Source organism: Perognathus longimembris, chromosome 8, assembly GCF_023159225.1.
Source record: "Perognathus longimembris pacificus isolate PPM17 chromosome 8, ASM2315922v1, whole genome shotgun sequence".
Classification (NCBI taxonomy): domain Eukaryota; kingdom Metazoa; phylum Chordata; class Mammalia; order Rodentia; family Heteromyidae; genus Perognathus; species Perognathus longimembris.
The window spans coordinates 7,951,142-7,978,848 of record NC_063168.1 but is presented as its reverse complement, the minus strand read 5'-3'; the positions used below and the strand labels follow the sequence as shown (position 1 = coordinate 7,978,848).

General features: G+C 42.2%; 1 protein-coding gene across 1 annotated transcript in view; it reads right to left on the bottom strand.

The window, feature by feature from the left end:
- Positions 1 to 1,908: 1,908 nt before the first annotated feature.
- The window catches only part of Mrps9 (mitochondrial ribosomal protein S9), a 56,778-nt gene continuing 30,979 nt past the window's right edge, over positions 1,909 to 27,707 (bottom strand). The window contains exons 5-11 of the mRNA XM_048352472.1: positions 22,709 to 22,788; positions 14,048 to 14,115; positions 12,784 to 12,859; positions 9,961 to 10,129; positions 8,949 to 9,057; positions 4,653 to 4,822; positions 1,909 to 2,140 (exon numbers count right to left, since the gene is read on the bottom strand). Of these exons, the coding sequence (XP_048208429.1) occupies positions 2,049 to 2,140; positions 4,653 to 4,822; positions 8,949 to 9,057; positions 9,961 to 10,129; positions 12,784 to 12,859; positions 14,048 to 14,115; positions 22,709 to 22,788 (764 nt within the window). The 3' untranslated portion in view covers positions 1,909 to 2,048. The remainder of the gene's footprint in view (positions 2,141 to 4,652; positions 4,823 to 8,948; positions 9,058 to 9,960; positions 10,130 to 12,783; positions 12,860 to 14,047; positions 14,116 to 22,708; positions 22,789 to 27,707) is intronic.

Here is a 27,707-nt window from a genome sequence, read left to right as displayed (position 1 = left end):
CATCTAGGTGGTAAGAAGCACGTTCCAGCAGACAAAGAGGCCAAGGCAACGTGGCTGGACAAAGCCTGCTGGTGCAGCTGCTGTGTGGCCGGAAGCAGGGTATGCTTCCTGGAGCTGCGTCTGAGGTAGGATCCATTGGGTGCCACGGGAAGGTCGTAACTCAGTTTCCCATCGTGTTATGTTGCTCCATGTGAATCTGATGTGCACACACACATTTATCTAGGAATTGCCACCACTAATTTATGAAGAAATCATAGAGATTGAGCTTTGCAGGTCTCATCCTTGGAAGAGTTTTACTTAAGGCAACTGTATTGAAATGGATTTTAAAGTACCTCATCACCAACTGCCTTTTGCACTAAAACTGCATGATTACAATGCAAAAAAATTTTCACTTAAAGTATGATAAGATGAATGTACAGCTGTGGCTCAAGTGGCAGAGTACTAGCCTTGAGCAAAAGCAGCTCAGAGATGGCGACAGCACCCAGGCCTCTAGTTCAAGTTCCAGGATGGGGGGGGGGGTGGGGGGGAGGAGGGGAGACCCTAGAACAAACTCCTCAATGTGGCCCTTAGCTATGACTGCGAGTCCAGCCGCCTCTGTGTGATCAGTTCCATCCCACCATAGCTGATTACAAACACTGGACGTGGTGCATCTCACGAGGGAGCTGCTTCTGCACGTGGGCTAGGCCCAGCCAGTCCCTGGGAGAGTGACACTCGGGGCCATAGCACACCTCCCTCCACCCTGCGCTCGGTCACACGGCAGCTCCTCGAGGCTCACGGGCCTCCACCCGGAGGCCTTGGAACCAGCTCCCTTCAGCCAAGTCCTTCCTTGGGAGCCTCTGCTCAGACCTTGTGTGTGTGTCTGTGGGGGGGGGGGGGTGTCTACTGATCCCAAATGGAACCCAAAACTGATCCAATAAAGGAATTGTGCTTTTGGGGGGTGGGTGGGGTATAAGCAAGAGTTAACAAGGAGGATGAAGGAGGCTGAACACAGTCCAAAGGGATTATTTGCAACTATGAAAACAGAACAGTAAAACCAGCTGAAAGGGGTTTGCAAAGGAAGGAAGAGGGGTAGGGAAAGTGAGAGGGGGGAGATTGGCTGGAATACATGGTAAACACGTGGAAATGTCACAATGACCCCCCTCCCCAGCGGATGTAAACAACAAAACAAAAACCCTGTGGCATGTCAGCCGTAGAGAGATCTGCTGTTGGACACAAATGGATGAAGCGAGAGGATATAAAGCCGAGTGGGCACACAGACAAGGACTTCATGATCGCACTTAGCTGGGAGTCACAGAGCAGAAGAGGTTCCCAGGAGGCAGGGGAATGAAGGCATTGGGCAAGAAGTCCTGCAGGGTGGGCTGATCTAATAATGCCCAACACAGACAGTGGTGCCAGGAGGGAAGATTCTAGTTGCCTTTTCCATAAGGAAAGGAAACTATTTGACACTAGGCATGTTAACTGGATTCACTAGTAATCGCTGAGTACATCAACATGGCCCCGCTGTACACTTCAAATATATACAATCAAAATAAAACCATGACTTCTCCAAAATGCGCTGCAGTCATGGGAGGTGACCTCCCTGGCCCTGTGCACAGCCAGTCTGGCGGACACAGTCTGGCGGACGCTGAGCTCCCCTCATTCTGCAGAACCCTCCCACCATTCCGTCTCCAGAGAAGAACTGCCACAACAGAAGGCGGCCCGGCGAGCTCGAGCCCAGGCTGAGCATTCAATGAGCAACCGTCGCGTCAGGACTTCCAGTCTTTGAAGCAGACCCTTTTCACGGGCAAAATGAGGCTCGGCCTGGATCTTGCCAAATGCTCCTTTTCCAGTTAATATCAAGGATCTCATGACTGGTGCTTCTACAACTAGCTTACAGAAGTTTTAAGAAATGAAGCAGCAGAAGGAAGCTAACAGTCTACTCGTTTATTTACAGTAATGTTGGTTACAAAGTTGCATTTAAAAATAAATCATCTCACAACTCATTCGGACCTGCACCCTGGCGTGGCAGGCGCAGAGACGCGGCTCCTCCGGGCCCGCCTGGCCTCGGCTCAGCGCTTCTTCCAGGTGAACTTCCTGCGGGCGCCCTCCTGGCCCGGCTTCTTGCGCTCCCGGATGCGGGGATCGGGAGTGAGGAGTCCGGCTGCAGCAGAGAGAGAAAGCTCCGTGAGCCGTGCAGAACGCAGCCAGCCTCGCGGGTCCCAGTGAGTATCGGGAAACACGCGAGGGAAGCAACCACACCCAAGAGGACTTTGCAACCCATCCATCGCAGGGTGGCGGCTTGCTTTTGCTCTTTAGGAATAGTTTCCAATTTTTGAGACAAATACCAGTGACCAGTGATGATATTTTACTCTGCTTTCCTGTATCCTCTAAGAATTAGGACCCCTTTTGGGGTTTTCAACTCCTTTTGGTTTTTGTTGTTCCTGAGATGAAGGTGGTTTTCTGAGTCACTGTTCCCTGAGATAGGAGTGTCCTGCACACTGACACAGACACTACGCCTTATCGGTGTGCACAAACATACACGCAGGACTCACCAGACATATTTGAAAAGACAAACTTACTGCTTGACAAAAAGATAAACAGATTCTAGTTTTCCTTGTCTTTTTCTTTTCCAATGCACTTCCTTGGCTACATGGCTGAGATGTTTTATTACGAGTCTTTTAATGAACAGATGATGATAGCAAAGGAAAAGCAAGCTTTCTGGCTACATGTACTTAAAGAGTAGACATGAGTGGAACAATATTTTGTACTAAACATGTTAAGACCTAACTTCTGGTTTAAATTAAGTAACGGGCTGGATGTGGTATACATCTGTCAAACGATCGAGGCAGGTGCAGCCCATCTCAAACTAGTAGACTGGTTAAGAAGTCAGGGGCTATCCAACTACTTTAATGAGTAAAGAATCCTATATAAAGGCAAATTATTTAGAAGCAAGCGGATTTTTAAGTAGCCGAAGCGACTGGGCAGTGCGTGTCCTGGGCCTGGCAGCAGGGAAACCATGTCCGGCCAGAGCGGTGCCGCGGCCCGCAGCCCTGAGCGGCTCTCCTCGGGTGGTGCCGCAGCCCTGAGCAGCTCTCCTTGGGCGGTGCCGCAGCCCGCAGCCCTGAGCGGCTCTCCTCGGGCGGTGCCGCAGCCCTGAGCGGCTCTCCTCGGGCGGTGCCGCAGCCCTGAGCGGTTCTCCTCGGGCGGTGCCGCGGCCCGCAGCCCTGAGCGGCTCTCCTCGGGCGGTGCCGCGGCCCTGAGCGGCTCTCCTCGGGCGGTGCCGCGGCCCTGAGCGGCTCTCCTCGGGCGGTGCCGCGGCCCTGAGCGGCTCTCCTCGGGCGGTGCCGCAGCCCGCAGCCCTGAGCGGCTCTCCTCGGGCGGTGCCGCAGCCCGCAGCCCTGAGCGGCTCTCCTCGGGCGGTGCCGCAGCCCGCAGCCCTGAGCGGCTCTCCTCGGGCGGTGCCGCAGCCCGCAGCCCTGAGCGGCTCTCCTCGGGCGGTGCCGCAGCCCGCAGCCCTGAGCGGCTCTCCTCGGGCGGTGCCGCAGCCCGCAGCCCTGAGTGGCTCTCCTCGGGCGGTGCCGCAGCCCTGAGCGGCTCTCCTCGGGCGGTGCCGCAGCCCGCAGCCCTGAGCGGCTCTCCTCGGGCGGTGCCGCAGCCCTGAGCGGCTCTCCTCGGGCGGTGCCGCAGCCCGCAGCCCTGAGCGGCTCTCCTCGGGCGGTGCCGCAGCCCTGAGCGGCTCTCCTCGGGCGGTGCCGCAGCCCTGAGCGGCTCTCCTCGGGCGGTGCCGCGGCCCGCAGCCCTGAGCGGCTCTCCTCGGGCGGTGCCGCGGCCCGCAGCCCTGAGCGGCTCTCCTCGGGCGGTGCCGCAGCCCGCAGCCCTGAGTGGCTCTCCTCGGGCGGTGCCGCAGCCCTGAGCGGCTCTCCTCGGGCGGTGCCGCAGCCCGCAGCCCTGAGCGGCTCTCCTCGGGCGGTGCCGCAGCCCGCAGCCCTGAGCGGCTCTCCTCGGGCGGTGCCGCGGCCCGCAGCCCTGAGCGGCTCTCCTCGGGCGGTGCCGCGGCCCGCAGCCCTGAGCGGCTCTCCGCTGCGTTGATGCTTTCACAGGTGATGAGGACGCGCATCAACTCACTGCCCTGAACGGCTCAAGCACACCCCCACGCAAGGCTCAACTGCACCTTCGCAGCCCTGCGATGGGGAGACCCTCCTTCATGTCTGTGTCTCAGGGTCACACAGCAAAAACAAAACTCAAACTAAAATCACATCAGAGGACAAAAAGGCAATTCTCCAATAACTTTGGAAAGAAGTACTGGAAGTATTTATCACTTACCAAACAACTGTTACATATTTCTGGGATAGAACAAAAACAGCCATCTGCTTCAAGCATAGCTGAGCGATACGCCACTTAAAGTTGGTAAAAACCTGTGTCAAAGGCCAAAACACACTGTACCTGGCCTGGAGACTGTGCATTGTAATTTTAGCAGGGCTCAAAAAAATGTTAAGTTCACTTTGTGGAAATCAAAGGTGAAGAGCCCTGTTAGGGTTCTGGGCCCAGCCCACCAGCTGCGCCGTCCCCTGCTCCCTGACTCACTGATTCCTAACTTGGGGTCACCCGGAGCGCTCGGGCGACCAGGCGGGGGGCGCACTGGGGCGTCACGGCTCTCCAGTCTGGGTGCGTACCTTGTCTCATCCACTCCACCTCATCCTCGGTGACAAAGCTGCACAGGGCTCTGGCCACGGCCAGGCGGATGGCTCCTGCCTGGGCCGACCTCCCGCCCCCAGAGACGGTGCAGGTCACGTCGTGTCTCCCGAGCCGGTCCAGGAAGTGGAAAGGGAACATCAGCTGCTCTCTAAAGCACATGGCAAACACATGGGGTTACGTCTCCTGCACAGGTTCTCCATTTCACAAGCTGTGGACATACACTCGTAACAACTGTGTGACACATGCCAAGGTTGCATTTTTCTGACTTCTTAATCCATCCATTACAACCACGATCCAGAAACGCTGACATTGCTAATGTCTACACTGCTTTGCTGGGTTGGAAGGGCTCCATCTCCAAACCACACAGGGAATGCAGCAACAGCCTCTGCTACTGTTTATCCTTCCCTCTCTCATGAGAACTTTGCTATGTGTGAAAATAATGTCATAAAAAAGTCAAAGTTGGGGAACTCCGTTAATCAACTGAATCAACCCTCTCTGGATTGAAGGATGATCAGATATGAAATTAATAGGCCTTCTCAAGCAATTATCAAATGTCATTTTGATTTACTAAAGTATAATGTATTTGCATAATGCAGAATGTTTATCCTGATATGGTTATGGTTTTTTTTTCCCTTTTTTTGCCAGTCCTGGGGCTTGAACTCAGGGCCTGAGCTCTGTCCCTAGGCTTTTTTGCTCAACTCTAGTGCTCTACCACTTGAGCCACAAGCTCCACTTCTGACTTCTTTACTAGTTAATTGGAGATAAGTCTCACAGGCTTTCCTGCCTATGCTGGCTTCTAAATTTGATCCTCAGATCTCAGCCCCCTGAGTAGCTAGGATTACAGGTGTTAGCTACCACTACCCAGCCCGATATGGTTACTTTTTAAAAGTTACCAGAACTATGTTTAATACCACTCCTCACACCCAAACTCCACACATTTCCTATTAAGATTCTCTAAGTGCAGCCAGTGAGGCCTGCTTTCAGGACCCGTGATCACCCCGGGCCCTGGTGGGGACACACAAGAGCAAGGCCCTTGGGTCTTCTCCGACGACTTTCTTACTCACACCAACTAGCATTTGCTAAGCATCATTTACGCACTAGGTATGGTGTCAAGGACTTTGACTTTGTCTTAATGTCTCTGCTGAATTTTTATTTCATGTACTGTTTTTTCTTTTGCAATATTGGAGATTGAACCCAAGGCCTGGACATGCTGGCTACCATGGTAGCTATACTACCACTTAGCTACATCCCCAGTCTGGATTTCTCTCTCTCTATACATATATTGGATTTGTTTGCTTGGTTTGACACTGTAGATTTCTAGACTCCAAATAAAGCTTATTTTAACAGTTAAGCTGTCAGATTAATATGAGAGGTCATTTAAGCACCTCTCTTTGCATTTCTCTAGCAAAATAAGCTCAGGAATGTTGGTCACAGAACTAAGCAAAGCCTTTATTTGTGAATGTCAGGTTTCTTTGCTTGCTCAATAGATACAAATTCCTGTACATAGGAAAAAGTACAAAAAGTAACAGCCATATTATGAGTAACTGGAGAAAATTAAGATCTTAGTGATCTAATTCCATTACTGCATGGCAGAATCTACAAGATTCTGATGTATACATGCTAGGGAGGTTTCTGCATCACCCCAATAATGTGGGCTTGCATTGGAAGTTACAGAGACGCTCTGGACAGCCAATTCTAAGGGAGCTTAAACACTTACGTATCTATCTCCTAAAGTTTAAAGATTCCTTAACAAAGCTCACGAAAACAATTAGGCCAGTATTCAGAAAAGTATTTCATAATATAGCTCGAGAGATATACTAAAACAGAATGGTCATAGTAAGAAACCACCGTAAGGAAGGACTGGAGATGTGGCTCAAGTGGTAGGGTGCCGGCCAAGGAGCGCAAGTGCCCCGGAGCGCTGAGGGGAGACAGCCGGCCGCTCCACACTCTAAGAGGTTAGCAACTGGAAATAATGTTTACACCGCTCACGCTTTTAACTCCACTGGCCTGAAAACCAGCACATGCAACATCAGTTAAATGACATGAAAACATTTCATGGCTCATTGTCTCTTTTCTTAGGGACCTCAAATGAATCTTGAGTTAAAAGAACCACATTTATTTTTGTCTTGGTGACAGGAATCAGCACAGTTTTAAAAATAATCAAGCAAAATAAATGATTTTCTCATTCATACCTTCTCTGAATGCCACTTCTCTGGCATAAATACATCCTCTCATTTTCTTGTAATTGCTCCAAATGCTAACCATGTTTCTACTATTACATGGTTAGTGCTGTATGAGCAATGTATTTCTCGTGTACGATGATCAACTAAGTGTTGCTGGATTGGTTGCCTAACAGAGCAAAAGGCCTTTCCAGAAAGGTTATCAGCCTTTCTATCCCACAGGACCAGGAACACAGCAATAGTTTACTGTAACACAGGTTTGTTGTAAATGTAAGTGAATGAATAAAAAGCTTCTCATGATACTGGGAGGCAACACTGCCAATATTCCTTGTGAACAGGTCAGCTGACTAAGGGGCAAGCCTCTCAGAATCAAGTTTAGCTCCCTCCTCACAGAGATGTGATGTGACTTTGAACCATTTTGTTAAGGCAAGTCAGCTAAGAAGCAGAACTAGAAGATCTATGATTAGTCAGTAGTCACGTCACTGTTGGCCTCGTTAGCCATGTAGTTCTATGAAGAAGAAAGCCTGCAGGGACTCCCTAAGACTGCAGTGACTTCAGGTGAATGGAGGATGTGGACATCTATTCCCGATAAGACTAGTGTTAGGCTTTCCCAAGCAAATGCTCCTTGACAAATAAGGATACCTTTTCAAAGCCCAGAGTGAGTCTGGGCACAGATGCTCCTTAGTAAAGGCTTGATGAGGTCAAAGAATAAGCCCTAAGGATATAACTGAATTGTGAGATCCAGCAGCAATGGGGACTTGCTTGTGAAGTCATCAGGAGATATATCTGCATAGAAAGTAGCAGACAAGCCAGTGCCAGTGGGTCACACCTGTAATCCTAGCTACTTGGGAGGCTGAGGATGACAGTTCAAAGCCAGCCCTGGCAGGTAAGTCCTTGAGACTCTTATCTCCAATTAATCACCAAAAATCTGGAAGTAGCACTCGGGCTCAAAGTCATAGAGCACTAGCCTCGAGTAAAAAAGAGTTCAGGGACAGTGCCCAGGCCCTGAGTTCCAGCCCCATGGCTGGCGGGGGTAGGGTAAGTAGCAGATAGCCCACTGCTGGAGTTACTGTCCAGAGATGAAGGCCTCGCTGGCTTTTCCTAAACTTCCTCCATCCTTTTGCCTGTGAGGATGAAGGCAAAGTTACTTTCATTCATATTAAATAGCTAAGAGTGGCCCACTTCTTGATATAGTCACACACACAAACACAATAAGCACATCTATTTCTTGAGGTAATTATTCTGTCCTGAGGCTTATCCCGTTTTAGAAGGGTCCTCATTTCCTTATACAAGCATCAGGATCAGAAAAGCATCAGTCTTTTTGACCTTAAATACCACAACACATTCAGGAAACAGAAGAAGGATTAGGAAGGAGGAACTAATCATACAGAACTTGAGCTACTCATGGATAATGATAGTAACTACTGGAAAAATAATAATCGTCTCAAGAAGAGGCCTTTATATAGGCACTCAAAGAGAGCTCTGAGATAACTACACTTAGGGATTAAAAGAATTGTAATATCTATTTTTGATGAATGTCTATATCTCCACGGGATACAAAATGTAAAAAACATAATTCACATTTAGCACTGATAACTAAGCAAAGCTGATGAGCTTTTATTTTAATCTATGAATGTCGGGTTTCTTTGCTCATTCAATATGTGTACAATCAATTTCCTCTAAATAAGAAAAAGTGTAAAAAGGTACAGCATACTTTGAAAAAAAAAAAGCATTAATGATCAGGAAAACAAATACAAGCCATAGGAAATCTGTGGTTTTCCCTAACCAGCCTACGCACCAAGGTTGGTTTCTGGGGCTTCTGGTGTTTTTTTTGTTGTTTTGTTTTTTATGCATGCATGCCCCCAAATAAGAAGGTGGGAATCTGCTTCTCTTACCTTGTGGCACAGTCTGAGTTTCAAAATGTAAGATACTCCTAAGCATGGTTAAGCAACAACTTCCATTTAGTTAGTTTGTTATATTAGTGAGGGGAAACAATCCGTCAGGCAAGCATTTAGAAATCCTTGTCTGTAATTGGTCATGATGAATTATAGAGCATACTTTCTTTCAAAACAGAAATGAAAAACAACATCGAACCTGTCCTGCGTGACGGGGAAGTAAAGCAGATAATCGACTCCATTCACTTGTATTGCTCCACTTCCATTCTTGTAAACAATGGCTTCTGCTTTTGCACTTTTTCTTTTTCCTTTAAAAATGCAAAGTTTCTATTAGCAAAAACTGTTTAGATCAACGTTCTGAGGAAAGTGAAACTCTATTTAGGGTGGTTTCCCCAGGATAATAATATATAATGCTATACACAAGAGAATTCCAGAACTACAAGTCAAACAAAAATAAAAGTGAAGGCACACCACAATAGATGTTAATAAAACGCACTTTGGGGTAATTCCGCTCTAGAATTCCATTTTAGAATATTGAAACGATTTCAAATTAGTTTCAACAGCCAACAGTCATTCATATTCATTTACCTTATGAAAAACAACCAATTTGCAAAATGTTCTTTTATATTGACTAAGAATATATATATATCTATCACTATAATTTTAAAAAATAAGTGAAGAGTATAAAGAAAAATAATGGACAGAAATGACAGGAATCCACAGGAAAGATCATATTTCTTTGAAAACAGTAGTTGAATGACAAAATAAGGCAACATTTTTAAGAGTTGCAAACAGATTGGCCAGTTCCTGAAATATGGACCATGTCAAAAGTTTCTGATCATATGTAAATACCACGTAAGCTGAGGGAGGGCCTCAAGTTTTCATATTACATAGTTTTTACATTTGACACGTGGATTCACCCAATACCTCTAGTTTTTGAGAACAAAGCTGTATTATACTTTGTTGCTTCTATCAGTTGAAAAATTTAAGAAAGTGTTACTATGATTCTGTAGGTGTATCTCCTTATTTTTTCTTATGATGATGTTAAGTTCAGATTTTAAAAACTCCAACAGACTCTTAAAGCTAAGAACTCCAATGTGGCTGTAACAGAAACCAACAAATGAAAGGCGTTTGGGAGAACAAGAGGAAATGACAGTAATTAGTCTCTCCCTCTTCACTAGACTTGCTTTCTCTTCCTAGAGTGCCATTACCTTCGCTCCTGCTGAAGGCCATTCCCTGCTCATCATACTGCACAGGCTCAATCAGCTGCTTTTTAGACTGAATGGCTATACTTCTGCGGAACTTCTGCACAAATTCTTCTTCAGCAGGACCACAGTGCAATGTCAATAACTTTTCTAGCAGCCGAATGAACTGCATATGCTGCAGACAATAAAAATTCATTAGAAGATGCAAGTGTAATTGCATTTGCTAAAATTTTTCTATTTTTATATACTTGATCTTTCCAATGTTGCTTTTCTTGATGAATTCTGACAGGATGACACTCCTGCATCTTCATGCTGCTTTTAAAACAGCGTGCAGATGCGTCTCTCTTCTGTGTATCCATAGTGCTAAATCTTTTCTTTCCAGAAACAAAGAGATTTAACACTCAAGGAAAAATCAGTTTCTCAGTATTATGATATTGTGATCTAAATTCATTTTCAAAAAAATATTTAGATGATCTTCAAGTATAATTTTTACTCTTTTATTAGAACTATATCAGAAGGAGCATGAGAAACTATTTCCTGTAAGTTATGTATAGTAAAATGAAAAGTCTGATTTTGAGAAAATGTACCTCTCAAATTACAGTTCATAATACATTTGGCAAATATATTTTTGGCTCTTCAAGCTGTGTTACTTTAATGTTTATGATTTCCTTTAAAACTGAACAATCAAGCTATTTAAAAATTCAAGAGATACTTGACTTAAAGGGCAACCTCTTGAAATAAATTATCCTTGCTACTCTGTGCATTTTTTTTAATAGTTCTTGAACATGTGATTAGAAAGTAAACAACTTGGTATTAACCCCTTAAAATTAGAAGCCAGAATAATCATTCTAAAGTGTTTATGGAGAAGGAAACAACTACTACTTGAGATCCTTGTTAATATGGATTGTGAAAGCTAGGTTTTGATAACCTTATTTATGGGTTTCACCAACCCTAAAAATTATACTTGACTTTGCAACTACCTGCCTTTATCGTGAAAATCTGATAATAATTTGGAATATTTAGGAGTCTCATTAATAAGATCAACATGAAAAGAACTGCTACAAATACGCCTTTTTGTAGTACAATAATAAAAGAGAGGGCAGGTTCCTGTGGCTCATGCCTCTAACTACTGAAGGGGGAAAAAAGGCTAGCAGTAGAGGCGTGGCTCAAGTGGTAGAGCACCAGTCTTGACTGAAAAAGCTAAAGGCCAGCACTCTAGCCCTGAGTTCAAGCTCTACCACTAGGAGGGTGGAAGAGGGAGAAGGAAAGGGAGAAAGAGTAAGAGAGAGGGAGAAAGGGGGAGAGAGAAGGAAGGAGGGAAGGAGGGAGGGAGTGGCAGAGAGAGAGAGAGAGACAGAGAGAAAGTTTCTAAGTAGGAATGAATGATTATCTACCTGTGGTCCCCAGTGTTGAAACCCTAGTCTTTCCTGTTACTGGGACATGTTCTTTTTTTCCCCTCTCAACTCCAACCCAACACAATCTAGATGACCATTTTTAAACTGCCAAGGGTCACTATAGGTATGACACAAACCGCTCATGAACTGGACTTAGGGTTTAAGAAGTCACAAACCATTCCACCTCATTCAGTTCAACACTAGCCACAAACTGCAGGGTTTCTTCTGATCCACAATACTCCCAAAGTAGAGAAGGTATTCATATACAATTCACTTTGTTTTTGCTGCTGCATGTCTCTACTGAAGTTTTTTTTTAGAATACTTCCAAAATGAAGGGACAAAAACCCTCAGAATTTTGTAAAGTCAAAGTGGCCAGAAACAGAAGAAACAATGGTAGGATGCACCACTCACCTTAAGAAGAGAAGGGAATTTTAGTTAGAATCAGGTGCAGCAATTCCTAGCAGTGAGGACATTAGAAACTACCTCTAAGGAGAATGGTGGAAGGGACAACCCTGATCAATAAGATGCACTGTACTTATGTTGAATTAACACAACTACTTCAAGATACACAGAGAAAGAGAGAGAGAGAGAGAGAACATTACCTCAGACCTACCACTAACCAAATGCCTGATACTTTGTTTAGGGAAATTGTGACTTTTCTAAATCATTAATTTTCCAGTATGTAAAAGGAGAAAGGATTTGATCCAAGGGGGAAAAAAAAGGGAGAAAGAGAATAGTTGAAACATGTGACTTAAAATCTGTATGGTGTCAAGGTAGTAACAGTGTTGGTCACTGCCATAGAGGAAAAGAAATCTGTCTTGGAGGACTTGTGAAATTTCTCTCTGCTCAAACCTTCCAGGAGGAAGTCATTTAGAACACCTGAATATTCAACACATGAAACTTCCTCTAACAAACCTGGGCAAATAGATAACAAAATGGTTTGTTAAGTAGGTGGATTCTTGAATGGCCCACTGGGGCTTTGGTGCCAGGTCTGGGGTGAGTTTTGGGACTCTGAAGCTTGTAACCAGAATTCTATGCCACTCTGACACAGGTGTGTCTGCAGATCTAAGATGAAGACCACTGCTCTTACAGAAAGGTAACCTTTGCCGCTTCACTTCCTTCTCTATCTGCAATGGTGTTTGCACTTACCATTCGCTTCGGAAATAAGCTCCGTACTGAAGGAGCCCCCACTAACAAGGGCTGGACTTCCCTACAACAACTGGCAGAGGAAGGGGGGCACTATGAAAGCAGGGTTTGGAAACTGGAATGACCTTGTCCTGACCACCGAAGAGCCTTCTTCCATAGCAGAAATCAACAAGGAATGTGATCAGGAACACCTGCTTCTGAGGACCATTACTGTTAGGACCCTTAATACAGCAATTGTCTGCCTTCTTATGACACAGGTCCCCTTAAATTAAAAAGATTAATTACTCACGTCTTGATCTGACAGTTTCTCCACTAACATTTCTTCTAGTTCCTCCTTAATCAGCCATCTGCTGCCAATCAGGTCTCTGTTAAAATATCACATATAGTCTCTTTATAATTAACCATGCAATTAGGACTGTATCACAAAAGATCCTACATATAATAGCAAGTCATGATTGGAAGGCATACTTTCATATTATATAATAATGCTTTCATGTAAGCATAGTATTTTGAAGAAATATTCCACTTCCTGAATCTACTTTAGAAAAGACACCTATGTGAGCAAATGTTTTGTTTAAAGGGTAAATACACTAGGTAGCCTCCAAGCCCATTTTTGCACTGGTTATTTTTGAGATAGGTCTCGCTTCCTGCCTGTGAACACACCTGGACCCCATATATACACTTCCTGTCACTGCTGGGATGTCGGATGCACAGTCCCCATGTTAAAGCTTCTTCCATTAAGATGGACTCTGGCTTTTCTGCCAAGGCCTCCAACTATGGTCCTCCTGCCTGATCTCAATGTCCCAAGTAACAGGGGTGAGCTATGGCTGTCTGACAAACTACCAGGTTTCTTAAAGACTAAATAGTAAGCCTGTATAATTCACTTTGAAAATGTTAAAGAGCACAAAATTGAGCTGTCAATGGACTACAGCAGTAATATCATCCACATAAAGGACCGCTAACAACACATTTACAAATGAAACAAGGAGTGTCCACGGAGCTGACTCTGCATGAGAGAACATATATGGAATAGGTAGGCCAAAATTTTACACCGGTGGTCCAGGTTGGTAAGTCTTATTTATCATTGCCGAATGGAAGCACAAACCTTAAAATTACAAAAATACATAAAATAAAACCTGGGGGTGGTGGTGGTGGTAAGTATATCTGTAATCTAAGCACTCAGGAAACTGAGGTAAGAGGATCAGAAGTTTAAGGGCGGCCTGGCTACATAGTGATTTCCGGGTGAGCCTTGAGCTACACACTGAAACTCTGTCTCAGAAGCAAAACAAAACAAAGTCGTGTGCAAATGCTGAATACATGTACATAAAAAATTCTGAGGACATCCAAACCTAATGCAGTAATTAATACCATTCATTAGTCAGAAAAATCACCTCAGTATCTGCCTCCTCCTAAACAGAACTCATTTCCTATTTGGAACGCTAATGTTAATGGTGAATGTTGAAACACTGAACACAGTTTAGGCTCCAGGTATCCATTAAGTGTCATGTTTTAGTTGAAAGTGTACACAGTTTTCATGCAAGACAAAAGCTTACCTTGTTTCAGTATTTTCTGGAAGTGGGCCCTTGCGGTTTTCTAACTGGAGTATCTTTCCATATATTTCCTGAAGCAAATAAAACATGCATGTCAAAATAAGAGATCATACAGTTTTACACAGGAAACTTTATTTTTTCTGGTGAGTTCTCCTTGTTTCAATGTGGCCTCCTTAAATTAGTGTTAGAGTAAATAAAATAAAAGTGCTTTTTAATAAAACTCAGTAAATAAAATAAAACGCTTTTTAATAAAACCCTTTCTCACCAAACTAAAGGATGGTAATTTCAGCACACTTAACTTTAACTGAGTTAAAAATAACTATAACAATTTTACAACTCCATGTCAGTGAGGATGGCTAAAACAACAAAAACTGGAAATTATTCTCCCAAAATCATAATATACATAGCAGTGTGCAATTTAAACGGAGATAATTACACCTAAATTTGTATCTTTTATAGTGGAACCACTTCTGTAATATACAACTTTATATAAGTAACAACTAATTTTACAATGTGTACCGAGAATTAGAAAGCCTTCTTGACTGTGGTTAGCATGTGTTTAACTCATCTGTGTTTGTGGGGAGATGGTGCTAGGATCAGATCTGGGGCCCAGCACTTGGGCTCAATATGCCTCTACTTCTGAGCTACAATCTCCAAGCCCCTACCAAAATGTCCTCTGTGCTCCTGCTTCTAGAATCCTCCCTCCCTTGCAGCTAGACACATGCTAACTGCGTGTTGGCAGGAACACACACAGGGAAGCAAGCCCAGCAGCTGCCCGCTCCTTAGGCCTGAGCTCTGCCAAGTGCAAAGGTCACAGATGGCACAAGCATCTATGAACTTATGAGAACACCAACGACAGGCACAATCTCCTTCCCTCCTCTGTTTGAAAGTGTTTCATTTGGTGGAGTAACCAAAGCAACTAAAATAGCTATAATCAGCAGTCTTCGTAAGTTAAGTTTCAAGTCAAATTGTTAAACTGACAATTATTTTCCAATGACTTTTGAGCAGTTTTTGCTTTAAGCCTGTATATTTTTCCTAAAATAATTTTTCACAATCTCAACTCCTTTTAGTATTCTATATACAGCCATAGTAATTTATACATAATGTAGGTAAAATAGCCAGAAAAATGTAGAAGGAAACAGCCCATGAAAAGTATACACGAAACTTCATGTAAATTCCATCCATTTAAGGCAGATGCTTGCTTACAACTGGTTGTAATCTGACAAACTATACAAAGTTCATTAAGACACGCCTCATTTCTTGGGAAGAGGGATGCTAGGGATTAAACCAGAGTCTAATGCATGCCAAGCACACTTCTACTATGGAGTCACATCGCCAGGTACATATATTTCTTTAAAGAAGAAAACTTATATAAAGTGCTTAGCACACACGGGGCCTGACCTCCAGCAATGTCAAGAATGAAGGTAGGGGTTATACTGGGCTTTCAAGAATCAAGTAATCTAAACAATTGTATCTGAAAACCATTTCTATTTCTCTTTGTTCTCTTCCCTTAAATAAAACCACTCTTGAGAGTCTACCTGGGTTAGAGCTAACATTCTCTGAAAAGACCATCTACGGCTTTACCTCCCTGAAGAGATGGTTCTAACTCACATTTAAAAACATCCATGGGGTGGGGGGTGGAATATACCAGGAACTGTCAACATCATGGATTCTCACTGGTAGCTGCGGTATATTGTTAAATTTCCACTTAATTTTTAAGGGACACTAGAGAATTAGAATGACCCCCACCTATACTTAGTTTATGTACTGTATTTAATAGTGTAATTTTCAAATATGACAGGAATAACCCAGATGTGAAATGCTGAATCATTAATCACAGCTATGATTAATATTTCATAAAATCAAAGCAAGCCTATCCACCCCTCATGTCATCAGATTTCCATAATGTATGAGTCAAATTTAGAAGGTGCCTAATTTGAAAATACCAGATGCTCAGGTTACAGAAAAGAAACGGTAAAATCTTTTCCAAAGCATGAGCAGTACAATTTTTAGTATCCTTCTAAAATTTGTTTGGGTTCTATTAATCATGTGGAAATTCCAATCTTTCCTGGGTAAACAAGTAACACTTCAAGAGGCTGGGGTGGTGAAGGAAAAGTCAACTGTTTTTGGCATGCAAAGTAAATAGTAACAAACTAATGGCAATTATCAGCTTAGATAAAACATGAGGCACATAATTTGTTTTTGTTAAGAAAGTCAAAAAATCAATTTCTTAAATAACAACCATCTCAATCTTTGGGCCAGTCGGATAAACAAAATTAAGTGAAATAAACATAGCTATAATTCAGAGAGGTTTCTGCCATGCACCTCAAGTTTCAAGTGCCATTCTTTTATTGTCTGTCCATTGCTCCTTAGTGAATGCTGTAGAGCTTACATATCTATGGTGTAATGGCATACAACATAAGAAGAAGACTCTCAGAGACAGGCCATATAAAAGTGCTCTGGGGCAGTTACAGCTAGGAGGGCAACATCAAAGTGCCAGGAACTCAGATACTGTAGATTTTTATTTCTCTGATTGTAATCTGATGAAAATAAACATAGAGGCAATAACTTGAATCTGTGTTTTTGAAAAACAGTTTACCTAGTTGTTACCTTTGGAGCATACAAAATAGACAAAAGTAGTTATTCATATGTAAAGGAAATGTACATTAAAGATACCTCAAGAACAGCAATTTCTACTGCTGAATTAATTGCTGAATTAACTCCTGCTGCTGAGAGAAGTCCTAAAACAGCGTGCAGATATCCTTCACCACCAGTCCATAGCTTTTAAAAAATAAGCACTTTACACAGTTGTAAAACAGTTCTCTTACAATAGCTCAGCGTAAGCAGGGTCACTAGTTAATTCTAGCTTTAAGGATAATGGCACCACACCTAAGAATGTTAAAAAGCCAGGATTTTTTAATGCTCTCTGGGAGGCCTCTGGCTTCCTGAGCCTGCAGCGCGGGACACTCACGTCATCTAAAACTCCACCACCTCTGAACAAGCCAGGAGCGTCTTTCCAAACCACAGGGAGAGTGAGCTCTGTTTCTAAGTTAGAATGATTAGAAATACTTGTTTCACATTTTAAACTTCTTTTCTAATGGAGCACAATAGTTTGTCTATGATGAATATTTAGTCCTTCACTTTATATATTTGTTTAGCACAACTGTCCATAGTGGTCATGTAATTCTTTCCATTTACAGAAGTACTTCGAGATTGGGGAGAATAATAAAGGCTACAACATCGATCAAGAAATATAATACTTATAAACTGATTTGTTGAACTAAAACCCCTTTATACATCTACTTAAATAAAAGTAAATAAAAATAAGGTACTTTGAATATATCCCATTATTTTCTTTTGTAAATTTATTCCTAAGATTCAAGTGAAGTTTCTACATAATGCTGCATTCCCAGTATAGTTTTCAGAATTGCATGCCAAACTTTTTTCTTAAAGATTGGGCAAGACAAACTTATGGAAACTTCCTCAAATGTTTATTGTGTTAGGGGTTATATTAGGCTGAAAACTGGGGAAACTTTATCACCTGTATTTTAAGAAAATATATGAGAGCAATTCTTACAAGCACACCGTTCTCAGAGCTTTGTGGTGGGACATTACAAGGTGTTCGGGCACAAAGGGCTCTGAGGTCCATCTTCCTGGGAGGACCAGTGGGCTAAAACAACACATTCCCTTACAGCCTTCACAGAGTTTACATCCTGACTTCTTCAGTCCATGATACAACATTTCTAAACGAACTTTACTTCAGACTCCCTTAGAAATACTTCAAAACCAGTGCTCCACAGAAAGCACTTTGGGAAAAGGTGCATTACAACAGACATGCCTTGACTTAATAAATTGTATCTGACGAAAGGGGTCACAGTCACTAGTCACCTCCCATGAGTTTTATGTGACTTTTGCTAAGCTTTGGGTCTCCAAAGGTCCTGGCTCCATAGGCAGGTGGGAAAGGCAGTAGAGGTGGACGAGGTGGGGCCTAGTGGGATCTTCCCATTATTCTGGTTGGGCCCTTGGAGGGGAGTGCAGGACACTGGTCCTTTTTTCATTTCCCAACTAAGACACAGGGAAGTTTTGCTCTACCGTGGGTTCTCCTTGCAATAAGCTCCAAAGCAATGGGGCCCACTGCCCATCAACCAGAACTTGCAAAGCTGTGAGCTGATGGAGAGAGAGTGTGCCACCTCAGTGGTAGAGCGCTTGCCCAGCAAGCACAAAGTCCATAGTCCAAACCAAATACCACCAAAAAAGGAAACAGGAAATGGGTGTCTGCCTAGATTATCTCCCCAAAGCTGTGAGCCAACATAAACCATTTCTTTTTTTTTTTTTTCAAATTTTTATTATCAAACTGATGTACAGAGAGGTTACAGTTTCATACGTTAGACATTGGATACATTTCTTGTACTGTTTGTTACCTTGTCCCTCATCCCCCCTCCCCCTCCCCCTTACCCTTTCCCCCGAGGTGTTCAGTTCACTTACACCAAACAGTTTTGCAAGTATTGCTTTTGTAGTTGTTTGTCTTTTTTTACCCTGTGTCTCTCAATTTTGGTATTCCCTTTCAATTTCCTAGTTCCAATATCAGTATACACGGTCTCCAATATACTCAGATAAGATACAGAGCTAGTGTAGGTACAACCACAGGAAGGTGATACAAGAACATCATCAATAATAGAAGCTACAGATACAGATGGGACATTGAAAGTAGTTACAACTGTGATATAACAATTGTCTCCATAACATGGAGTTCATTTCACTTAGCATCATCTTAGGTGTTCATAAGGATATAGCTACTGGGCCTTGTGATGCTCTGCTATGATTTGCCTAAACTTGTACTAATTATTCCCAATAAGTGAGACCATAAAGACCACAAACAAAATCACAGTAATGCCACCAGCACAACAATGTTCATCGTAGCACAATTTGTCATAGCGAGAATCTGGAACCAACCCAGATGCCCCTCAGTAGACGAATGGATCAGGAAAATGTGGTACATATACACAATGGAATTTTATGCCTCTATCAGAAAGAATGACATTGTCCCATTTGTAAGGAAATGGAAGGACTTGGAAAAAATTATACTAAGTGAAGTGAGCCAGACCATTTCTTTTTTTTTAAAGCAGACCGTCTCACGTATTCTGTTATAGCAATGGAGAGTGAACACAATGTTCAACTAATTTTAGTGCATTATGTTCAATTTTTCAAATGCATACATCCTAGTAAAATCTACAAACATAAACTCTTATTTTTCTTAACATTAACTGAGCTGCACAAGCTGAATAGTGACAATCAAGGTTGCAAATGTCTCAGTCATGATTCTAGACCACGATTCCCTTTACCACCTGCTGGTCACCCTAGACAGGCACGAAGGCCTAGCACTTTCCTCCCCTCAACTGTGCACACACGGCCTTCTCCCTAGCCTAAATCTAGGCTACTTAACAAAATTTGGTTACTAGGCTGCATAGCACAGCCCTGCACCCTCCCCTTTCCTTTCCCCTTCCTTTTCTGTGTCTCTCCCTCTCCTCTGCTCTATCTTTCCCTCTCTCTTCCTCTTTCCCTTCTCTGTCTTCTCTGAAGTGCTGGAAATCAAACCCAGGGCCCTCACATATACTCTCTACACCACCGAGTCTAGGCCAGGAGTTTTTGCAGACATTTATGTCTTCTTCCCTTTCCTTTATGCTTTCACTCAGCTGTCTCAAGAGACCTCTTGGGTTTCTTTCTTTTTTTTCCTTCTGCTCCTGAAACCTAAACTGAAGCCCTAAATCCTGTCTAAAGAGTATGCAAGTTCTACTGGTTAAATGACTATTAAGGGGATGGGGAACTGCCTGTTTTAAGTAAAAACAAGCAAGGCCAGCCAGTGCTGTGACACACGGATCTCCATTATGGCGCTCCTTTGAGAAACCTGGGAAGCCTCTTATTTCTTCCAATTACTTTCTACTGTTTAAGAAATTATGTGTGTATTATTTTATACTTTTTCACTTATATGTATACCTTGTTTTATAAAATAAATGGGATTTTACCCACTTTCCCAGGACCCTGAAGACAAATGGACCACTATGTCCGTAGGAAAATGGGTGTCCCAACTGACCTGCAATGAAGCTCCCGAGCGTGATGCAGTCAGTGTGAGACCCTCAAGGACAGGCAACATTTCCTTCACTTCACCCTGCCTAACAGGCTTCATTTCTGGGCAGAAACAATAAATTGCCTGTTTATTCCTTTTGTCATCTTTGCTCAAAAATCTCACTTTTCCACAATATTGATGGACAGTCTTCACTAAACATCATATGCTATCCTTAACAGTCAACTGTACCAGGACTTTTCTTAGTTGCTATAAAGTAGTTCGTATACTTTATATGCACAGTCACTAACTACTACAAGGAGAGTTTATGATTACGGAAGATAAGGCAGGTTAACTGGCCTCCGAATGGGTTTCCTCACACAGCTGCACAGGGGTGGGCTTGAAATCTGTTTCCTTGGCAAAAGTCTGGCCAGAGACTGCCATGTCTCCCACAATTATAGCTGGTCAAAGAGAGGGGAGAAACAGTTTGGCTCAGTGCCTTTCCCCCTGTCACAGTGGAATGAAATTATAACAACAAATAGCAACAAAGATTCGTTTCCAAGCCTTTCAAGCCTGTCAGTCTTCAGGGGCTACTTCCTGTGCTCTGGGGAGGAGAGCAAAGAGATCACTCAGGATGGGGGGGGAGGGGGCGTCCCTACCACTTCTGCCTCCCACTGTGAGAGGGAGAACAAAGGACAGAAAGCACCTGAACCTTCCAGGCTTCACAAGTGGATCTTATGTGCAGTGATCCACTTGACTGCAGCCCCAGTTAGCGCTGAGTTCAATTGAGAACATTTAGTTGCCATCCCAAAGTTCCAGCACCAGCGGGCAGAGGATTGTGGGCTTTAGGAGATGGGATGGGTGTGGCCACACTTGTAATCAATGATATCTGCCACAGTGATGCCGAAACGACTGGCAAACATTTAGGAACTCTGGAATATCTAACAGAACCTATATCACCCCAAAACAAAGAGTGATAATTAGTATGATATATAATGTGGCATTCTGAGTAGGTTAAGGTCTATCTATGGAGAAACCTCAGTTGCTAGAGAAAAACCCTGTGAAGCTCATAAACTAAAATACACTAAAAATAAAGTTGGGGTTCTTACACAATGTGTAATTTCTTCATTACGATGGAATGCAACACAGAATCTCCCCCACGGGTTGCTCAGATTCAGCCAAAACAAATGCAAATGGCTTGTCAGATGACAGCTGTTTGATAAGGCTCCTCTGCAAGACCTGCATGCTTTACTTTTTTCCGTGAAACTTGGGATGAAAGGCAGAAGGCAGGAAGAGAATTAATGTAGCATACAGTCTAAAGGCAATGCTACAACCGTGATTAAGTAGAAAAGTTAAAAGGCACAGATTTTCCACAGCTTCGCTGCGTGCAACCCATCCGTGTAACAAGTTGACAGGCCTAGCGCGTCAGCTCCATCATCCCCTCCGACAGCTAAAACACTGCACTGCTTCCCTTTTCAGAGAAAATTTGCGTCTGCACCATGAAGCGTTGTACATTATTTCTTAGCACTGCAGGGGGCTCAAGTCCATATGGAACCTTCACAAATATTACCACAGATCAAACCAGCAGCGTTTGGAGGCAGATTTGACATACCTATTTAAATGAACAGCAGGGGTCCTCGGGCAGCCCCGGGCTGTGCGGGAGAAAGCCTCCGTGGAAGCCAGTCGAAGCTCCATTACTCAGCAAAGACACACTCTACATTTATCATTCATTTCATTTCTGCCAGGGCAAGAAGCTCATTTGCCCAAGGTCAACAAAAAGCAAAAAGAAAGGTTTCTTTTTTTTCCCCCAAGAAATAAATGTACCTGACAAGCGGGGGATTTTGTCCTCTGGGTTTGTGAAGCAAATAAACAGCAGATAAGTCTAAAAAATAGAGTAAACGGGGCACATTGATTCAAGCCACTGGAAGCTGACGGGAGGTGGGGGAAGCCCCATAAATATTCCTGCAACTTTAAAAACTCACATACGGACTAAAATAGAACTTGACATCGTATTCTAAAAATAAAATGGCTCCTGCCCTTTCAAATGGGATGCGGTGGCATTCAGCTCTCTTTCACGGTAATTTTGGAGAACTCTCCCAAATGTGCACACAATCCAACCCGGCTCTCAAAACAAAACGAAAATTGTCCACAATAGTCTAAAACGCAGTTGGAAGTCAAAGTGCAACAGAAACATTTTTTAGGTGTGATTTGGACTCACACTGCATTAGCCTGTGAAAAGCAGAAACTTCCTATGAATAGACGCAAAGTGCAGACCGCTCTCAAGGCAAACTCCATGCCTTCCGGTCCTGTTAACAGGGTTTTCAGGGGTCCCTCTGGCTTTATTTAGCCTCCAAGCGTACACATGCACTATAGATGATTTCAATTTGCAAGTAAAAGTATTTTAAAGACAAACAATTCTGGTACGAGGTCTATAAGACTTACCTTTATCAAATAAAAAAAATATATAAAGCATTTCATCAACATACTGCCTTACCTTGGAAGTTTCATTTCCAGCCATTATTAAAGTGATAAACGCTGAAGGAGAAAAACATCTGTAATATGATTAATTTTGTAGATAGTTACCATAAATGTAAAGTACTTACATGCATTAACGAATAATATGATTGTTTGCCAGTATAGAAGAGAAAATGAAATGGGCGGCCATCTTCTCCCCATTGGATTGCTAATAAAAAGCCAGACAAAAAGAAATAAAAATACACATAGGCCAAGAGCAGTATTTAAGTAGTTATTAGACATTTTTATCATTGGCTTACCTTTTAAAATAAAGGTACTAGTATTTAGAGTTCACATTTAATTTACCATGTTAAATATGCAAATATTTAAGATATTTAATATTTCAGACTAGGTAGCATAAACATTCAATAAAAATATTCCACTATGAGAATGTATAAATTGTTTTAAAGTAAAAACACATAAAACATCACATTATCTACCAAGAACTACAAAGATTAAGTATGGCTACAGAAACAATGTATTCCCATATTCTTCAAAAGAAAACCTAGTAGTCAATAATGCAGTATATTCTAAAAATTCAAGCCCTACATACTGTAACAAATTTAAAAAACAAGAACTTATTTTTCTAAGCCACATCATTTGTTTCAATCTGTGGTAATCTGCCTTTGAGTTTAAAACATCGATGACAGAAAGGGCCTCAGAAAGGCGTTACTTATAATTCCTTCTGAAATATAGGTGGGCACTCATGTCTAATAACCTCAAACAATGTGAGAGACGGAGTTCCTACAGTAAATAAGACAAGCACCATTTCCACACTCTTTGTCTACTGTTGATTTGTTTCTCGGGTAAATATTTGTAGTGATTCCAGGTCCATACATGAATTGTAAAGTAGTTTGCTACATAATATATAAAATATGTTATATAAAATATTCATTATATTATGTAATATATGTTGAGTATGATATATACCATATAACATATAATGTAACATTCTACATCTACCTACCTATTACTTACATACCATACTCAAATCTCTCTTTAGGGCAGTATTTTTCAACTTCATGTTTATTACTGATCCCATCACAGAGCTTCTTTGGACAGTTTTATGGACTGCCCTGTTCTCATGCCATTTTATTACTGCAGACAAACGATGTATCTGTTGTATGTGCTGTGGGCCTTGAAGGGCCACACCACTGTGTATGGAAACAACTGTTTCTATACCCCTTATGAACAGTCCTTGTCCCCCATGGACTATGCATGCTTAAAGATGGGCTCTCCAGAATAATTTTCTTATCTTTTCTTCTGAAACTTTTTTTTTCATATTCAGACAGTTAATTGATCTGGAATTTATGTGTATGAGGTCTTAGATTATTTTGTCCAGCAAGAGAGCCTTCTGGTTATTTTTTTAATAGTAAGCACTCCCTCGGTGACATTTTCTGTATCATATGCAAGATGCTTTTTTTCTCTGAAGATAATTAGTATTAGACAGATCCATGCCACTTCATGTGAATATACCTAATGGAGAGCCAAAATATCCTAATGAACAGTGAAAACTAATAGCTACTGGACATTTAGATTGAAAGATAAAATTATTTGCTGATGGCTTAAAGATGTCTTAAATCATTTAAAAAGGTGCTTAAATGCTTTATTTTCATTAAATTCATCATATTTTTTCAGTATTCGTGTGTGTGTGTGTACGCGTGTGTGTGTGTGCGCGCACACACACGCGCACACCACTAACTGGGGCTTAAACTCAGGGCTTCAATTTGCAAGCTCTACCTAGCTTTTTCTCTCAAGGTTGGTGCTCTATCACTTGAGCCACAGCTCATTTCCAGCTTTTTGCTTATTCTGTACTCTTTATTGATATTGTAAATGGCTCAGCCACTTTGTTCTCTTGACATTGCCTCTTCCCATTTAGTTAACTATTAACAGGTTTTTAAAAAAGACAATATTAATATACAACTATGTATTGTTGCTACAAGGATTACATATTAGCATTGCTTAGAGGTAAGGTGGGAATTTTAGATCTTTGTGTAGGGAGAGGTCTACCGTACTGAGTGCTTGTTCTCAGAAACAAACCCAAGTAGTGCTTTCAGTTGCTTTTCCAGCCTAGTCAAACCTGAGCTGACACCCCCCCCCCCCCATCTACTTCACTCTTTCCACCATTTGTCCACACTCCATGGTATGGCTCTCACAGTTTATTTAGAAACTTTATGGTAAATATTTAAACTGTTTCCAATTTTTCTTGACACATATTAAATTTTTTTTAATCTTCTGGCTAGAAAATAACCTGGTCTGACATTTTCAAATGTTTAATTGCTTTTTTTTTCTTTTAGATGTTACCTTCCTTTAGTCCATTTTCCTGTTTTTGCTATATATAAAAATTATTTTAGGTTTCAAGCCTTTGCCACATTTAAATTTTTCTAAAGCCTTTTGTCAAAGTTTTTATCTTCACAGTAGACAGTCATTTGTGGCTTAATGTCATTAAAAAATATTGAGGGCTGATAACTATTTCTATAATAGCCACCTTACTTCTGTTCGAGTGTTTAAATTTCTTTTCTTTCTTTCTTTTTTTTTTTTTTTTTTGCTTGTTTTGTTTTTTGCCAGTCCTGGGGCTTAAACTCAGGGCCTGAGCACTGTCCCTGGCTTCTTTTTGCTCAAGGCTAGCACTCTACCACTTCAGCCACAGTGCCACTTCCGGCTTTTTCTATATACGTGGTGCTGAGGAATCAAACCCAGGGCTTCATGTACACGAGGCAAGCACTCTACCTCTAGGCCATATTCCCAGCCCCTAGAGTCTAAATTTCTTAATTCGAATAACATACAGGACTTTTAAAAGTTTAATCCAACTCTATCATCTTTTGGACACAATCTGCTTTGTAACATTCCTTTAAATAGATTAAAAAGGGACATGGCGCTGTAGCTCAAGTGGTAGCCTTGAGCTGAAGAGCTCAGAGACAGCACCCAGGCCGAGTTCAAGCACCACAACCAAAAACAACAACAAAAAGAATAAAAACCACCACTGAATGTATAAATAGATTAAAAGGAGACAAATGCACACACATCTGTACCCACATGTATGTGTGTATGTATATATGTATATGTATTTGTACAGCTGGGATTCAGTTTTTAAAAGTGGTTCTACAAAACACATAAAGACTGAGAAAGATAGCAATTCATTTTCTGTCAGTATCACAGTTCTGTTGTTGCCTCCATCATGATTACACTCCAGGACATGCTCATATCACTGGATGTAGTTTTGGACACTATGATGTCATTGACAGGCAGGATGCTAATTGAATTCCACATGGTCAGCAGTTCAGCCGTTAACTACACTGTGGTAGCTTTCTATGAAAAGGATCATTAAAAAGTTTCAGAACAACTGTTTTTATGTTTTGAATTTAGATCCCCAAATAATAATATTCCACTAAAATTCTCATAGTTTTTGTGATCTTTCCTAATTTACAGTGGGCAGTCATGGCATCTTGAGCGGTAATTTCTTTTTTCCCATTTCTTTCTCTTTTTGTCTTCTACAGTGCTAGGGATAGGGCAGCCTTGCACATGCCATGCAAGCAACCAGCTGCTGGGTTGACACAGGGTTTCTCTAGGAGCCAGGATGGCCTTCTACTTGCAGTCCTCCTACCTCTGTCTCACACACGTGGGGAGGACCAGCAAGCAAGCAAGCAGGCAGCACTTCATACTACATCAGGGGACTTTTCTAATTTCTTTAGCGTTTTTGTTGTTGCTTCTTTGTTTAATCCACACTGTTTTGTTGTTGTTGTTTTTTCCCTACTTTCCACTTTCTGGTGGGGGGAAGGGTCTAGGGACTGAACCAAGTCTTGTGCTTGCTAGGTAGGAAGAAACTATACTACTAGAACTTTAGAACTCTATCTTTGGTCCCAGTTTTTTTTTCTGGTTTTAGTTACATGGATCAGATTTCTAAAACAATACTGAATACTGAGGTACATGTGGACATAGCCTCTCTCATTCCTGATTGTAACAAAATTTAATGATGAATTTAAATTCCAATTCATTCTGCTTTTTATGGCAGTCTTCCTCTTTGGCCAGTCCTGGGCTTGGACTCAGGGCCTGAGCACTGTCCCTGGCTTCTTTTTGCTCAAGGCTAGCACTCTGCCACTTGAGTTTTCTATATATGTGGTGCTGGGGAATCGAACCCAGGGCTTCATGTATACAAGGCAAGCGCTCTTGCTTCCTCAAATTAATAAAGGTTTTCATTTCTAGTTTAAGCATTTTTACAAAACAATCCAAACAAAACAACAACAAATGGTTAGCATTTTATATAGGGGTCTTTTCTAGACAATTCTGCCCAGAGTTGACAATTATGTGAGCCTTAAAGCAAATGTAGAAGCCTTTATTTGTTTTCATTTGCATCTCAGAACTGGCAGGACCTGGGCTCAGGTCTGTTTCACAGACCTCTGATCTTTGGCTTCTCTGGCTCTTCATTCAACCAGTATTTCCCTAATGAAGACAAGTATGGCAACTGCATTATTCTCGCCACAGGCCTATGTGAGAGTTCACTGAGCTGGTAGCTACATATACATGCCCTGGGGCAGGGCTTTCTGGCCTTTCTACAAGCCTGGCCTTTCCTGACTTTGTGTCCTTTGTGAGTTAAACTCTGCTTTCCACCTCTTATCTATAAAGTAGAGGAAAGGATTGTAGGTGATTAGTAAAACTGCTCTGAAGATTTGGGGTTAGCATGTCAATCACTTAGAAGTATGCCTGTTCTTTTCTACATTCCAATAAACATTAGCTACTATTATTACTTTGAGAGGGTTTTCAACTTAACTACAATAAAGTTACTCACAACTATCTTATATTTAAATATCCTCTAAATATTATGTTAAATTCTTAATATTGGGCTGGGGATAATCTCAGAAACAGACCACTTGTCTGTCATAGAGGAGGCGCTGACATTATCAAAACAAAAGAAAACTTAAATGTTGTTCTCTTTCTCCTTTAAAAGCAAATCTGTGCCATGCTCACTGACTTCATTGGCTTTTTTTCCCAAAGAAATACTTGGATTAACTATCATACTCATTCTTCAAATTTGCTCATTATATACATGAATTTAGTTTCCCCTGAACACTTAGTTCTGAAAACTCAGCA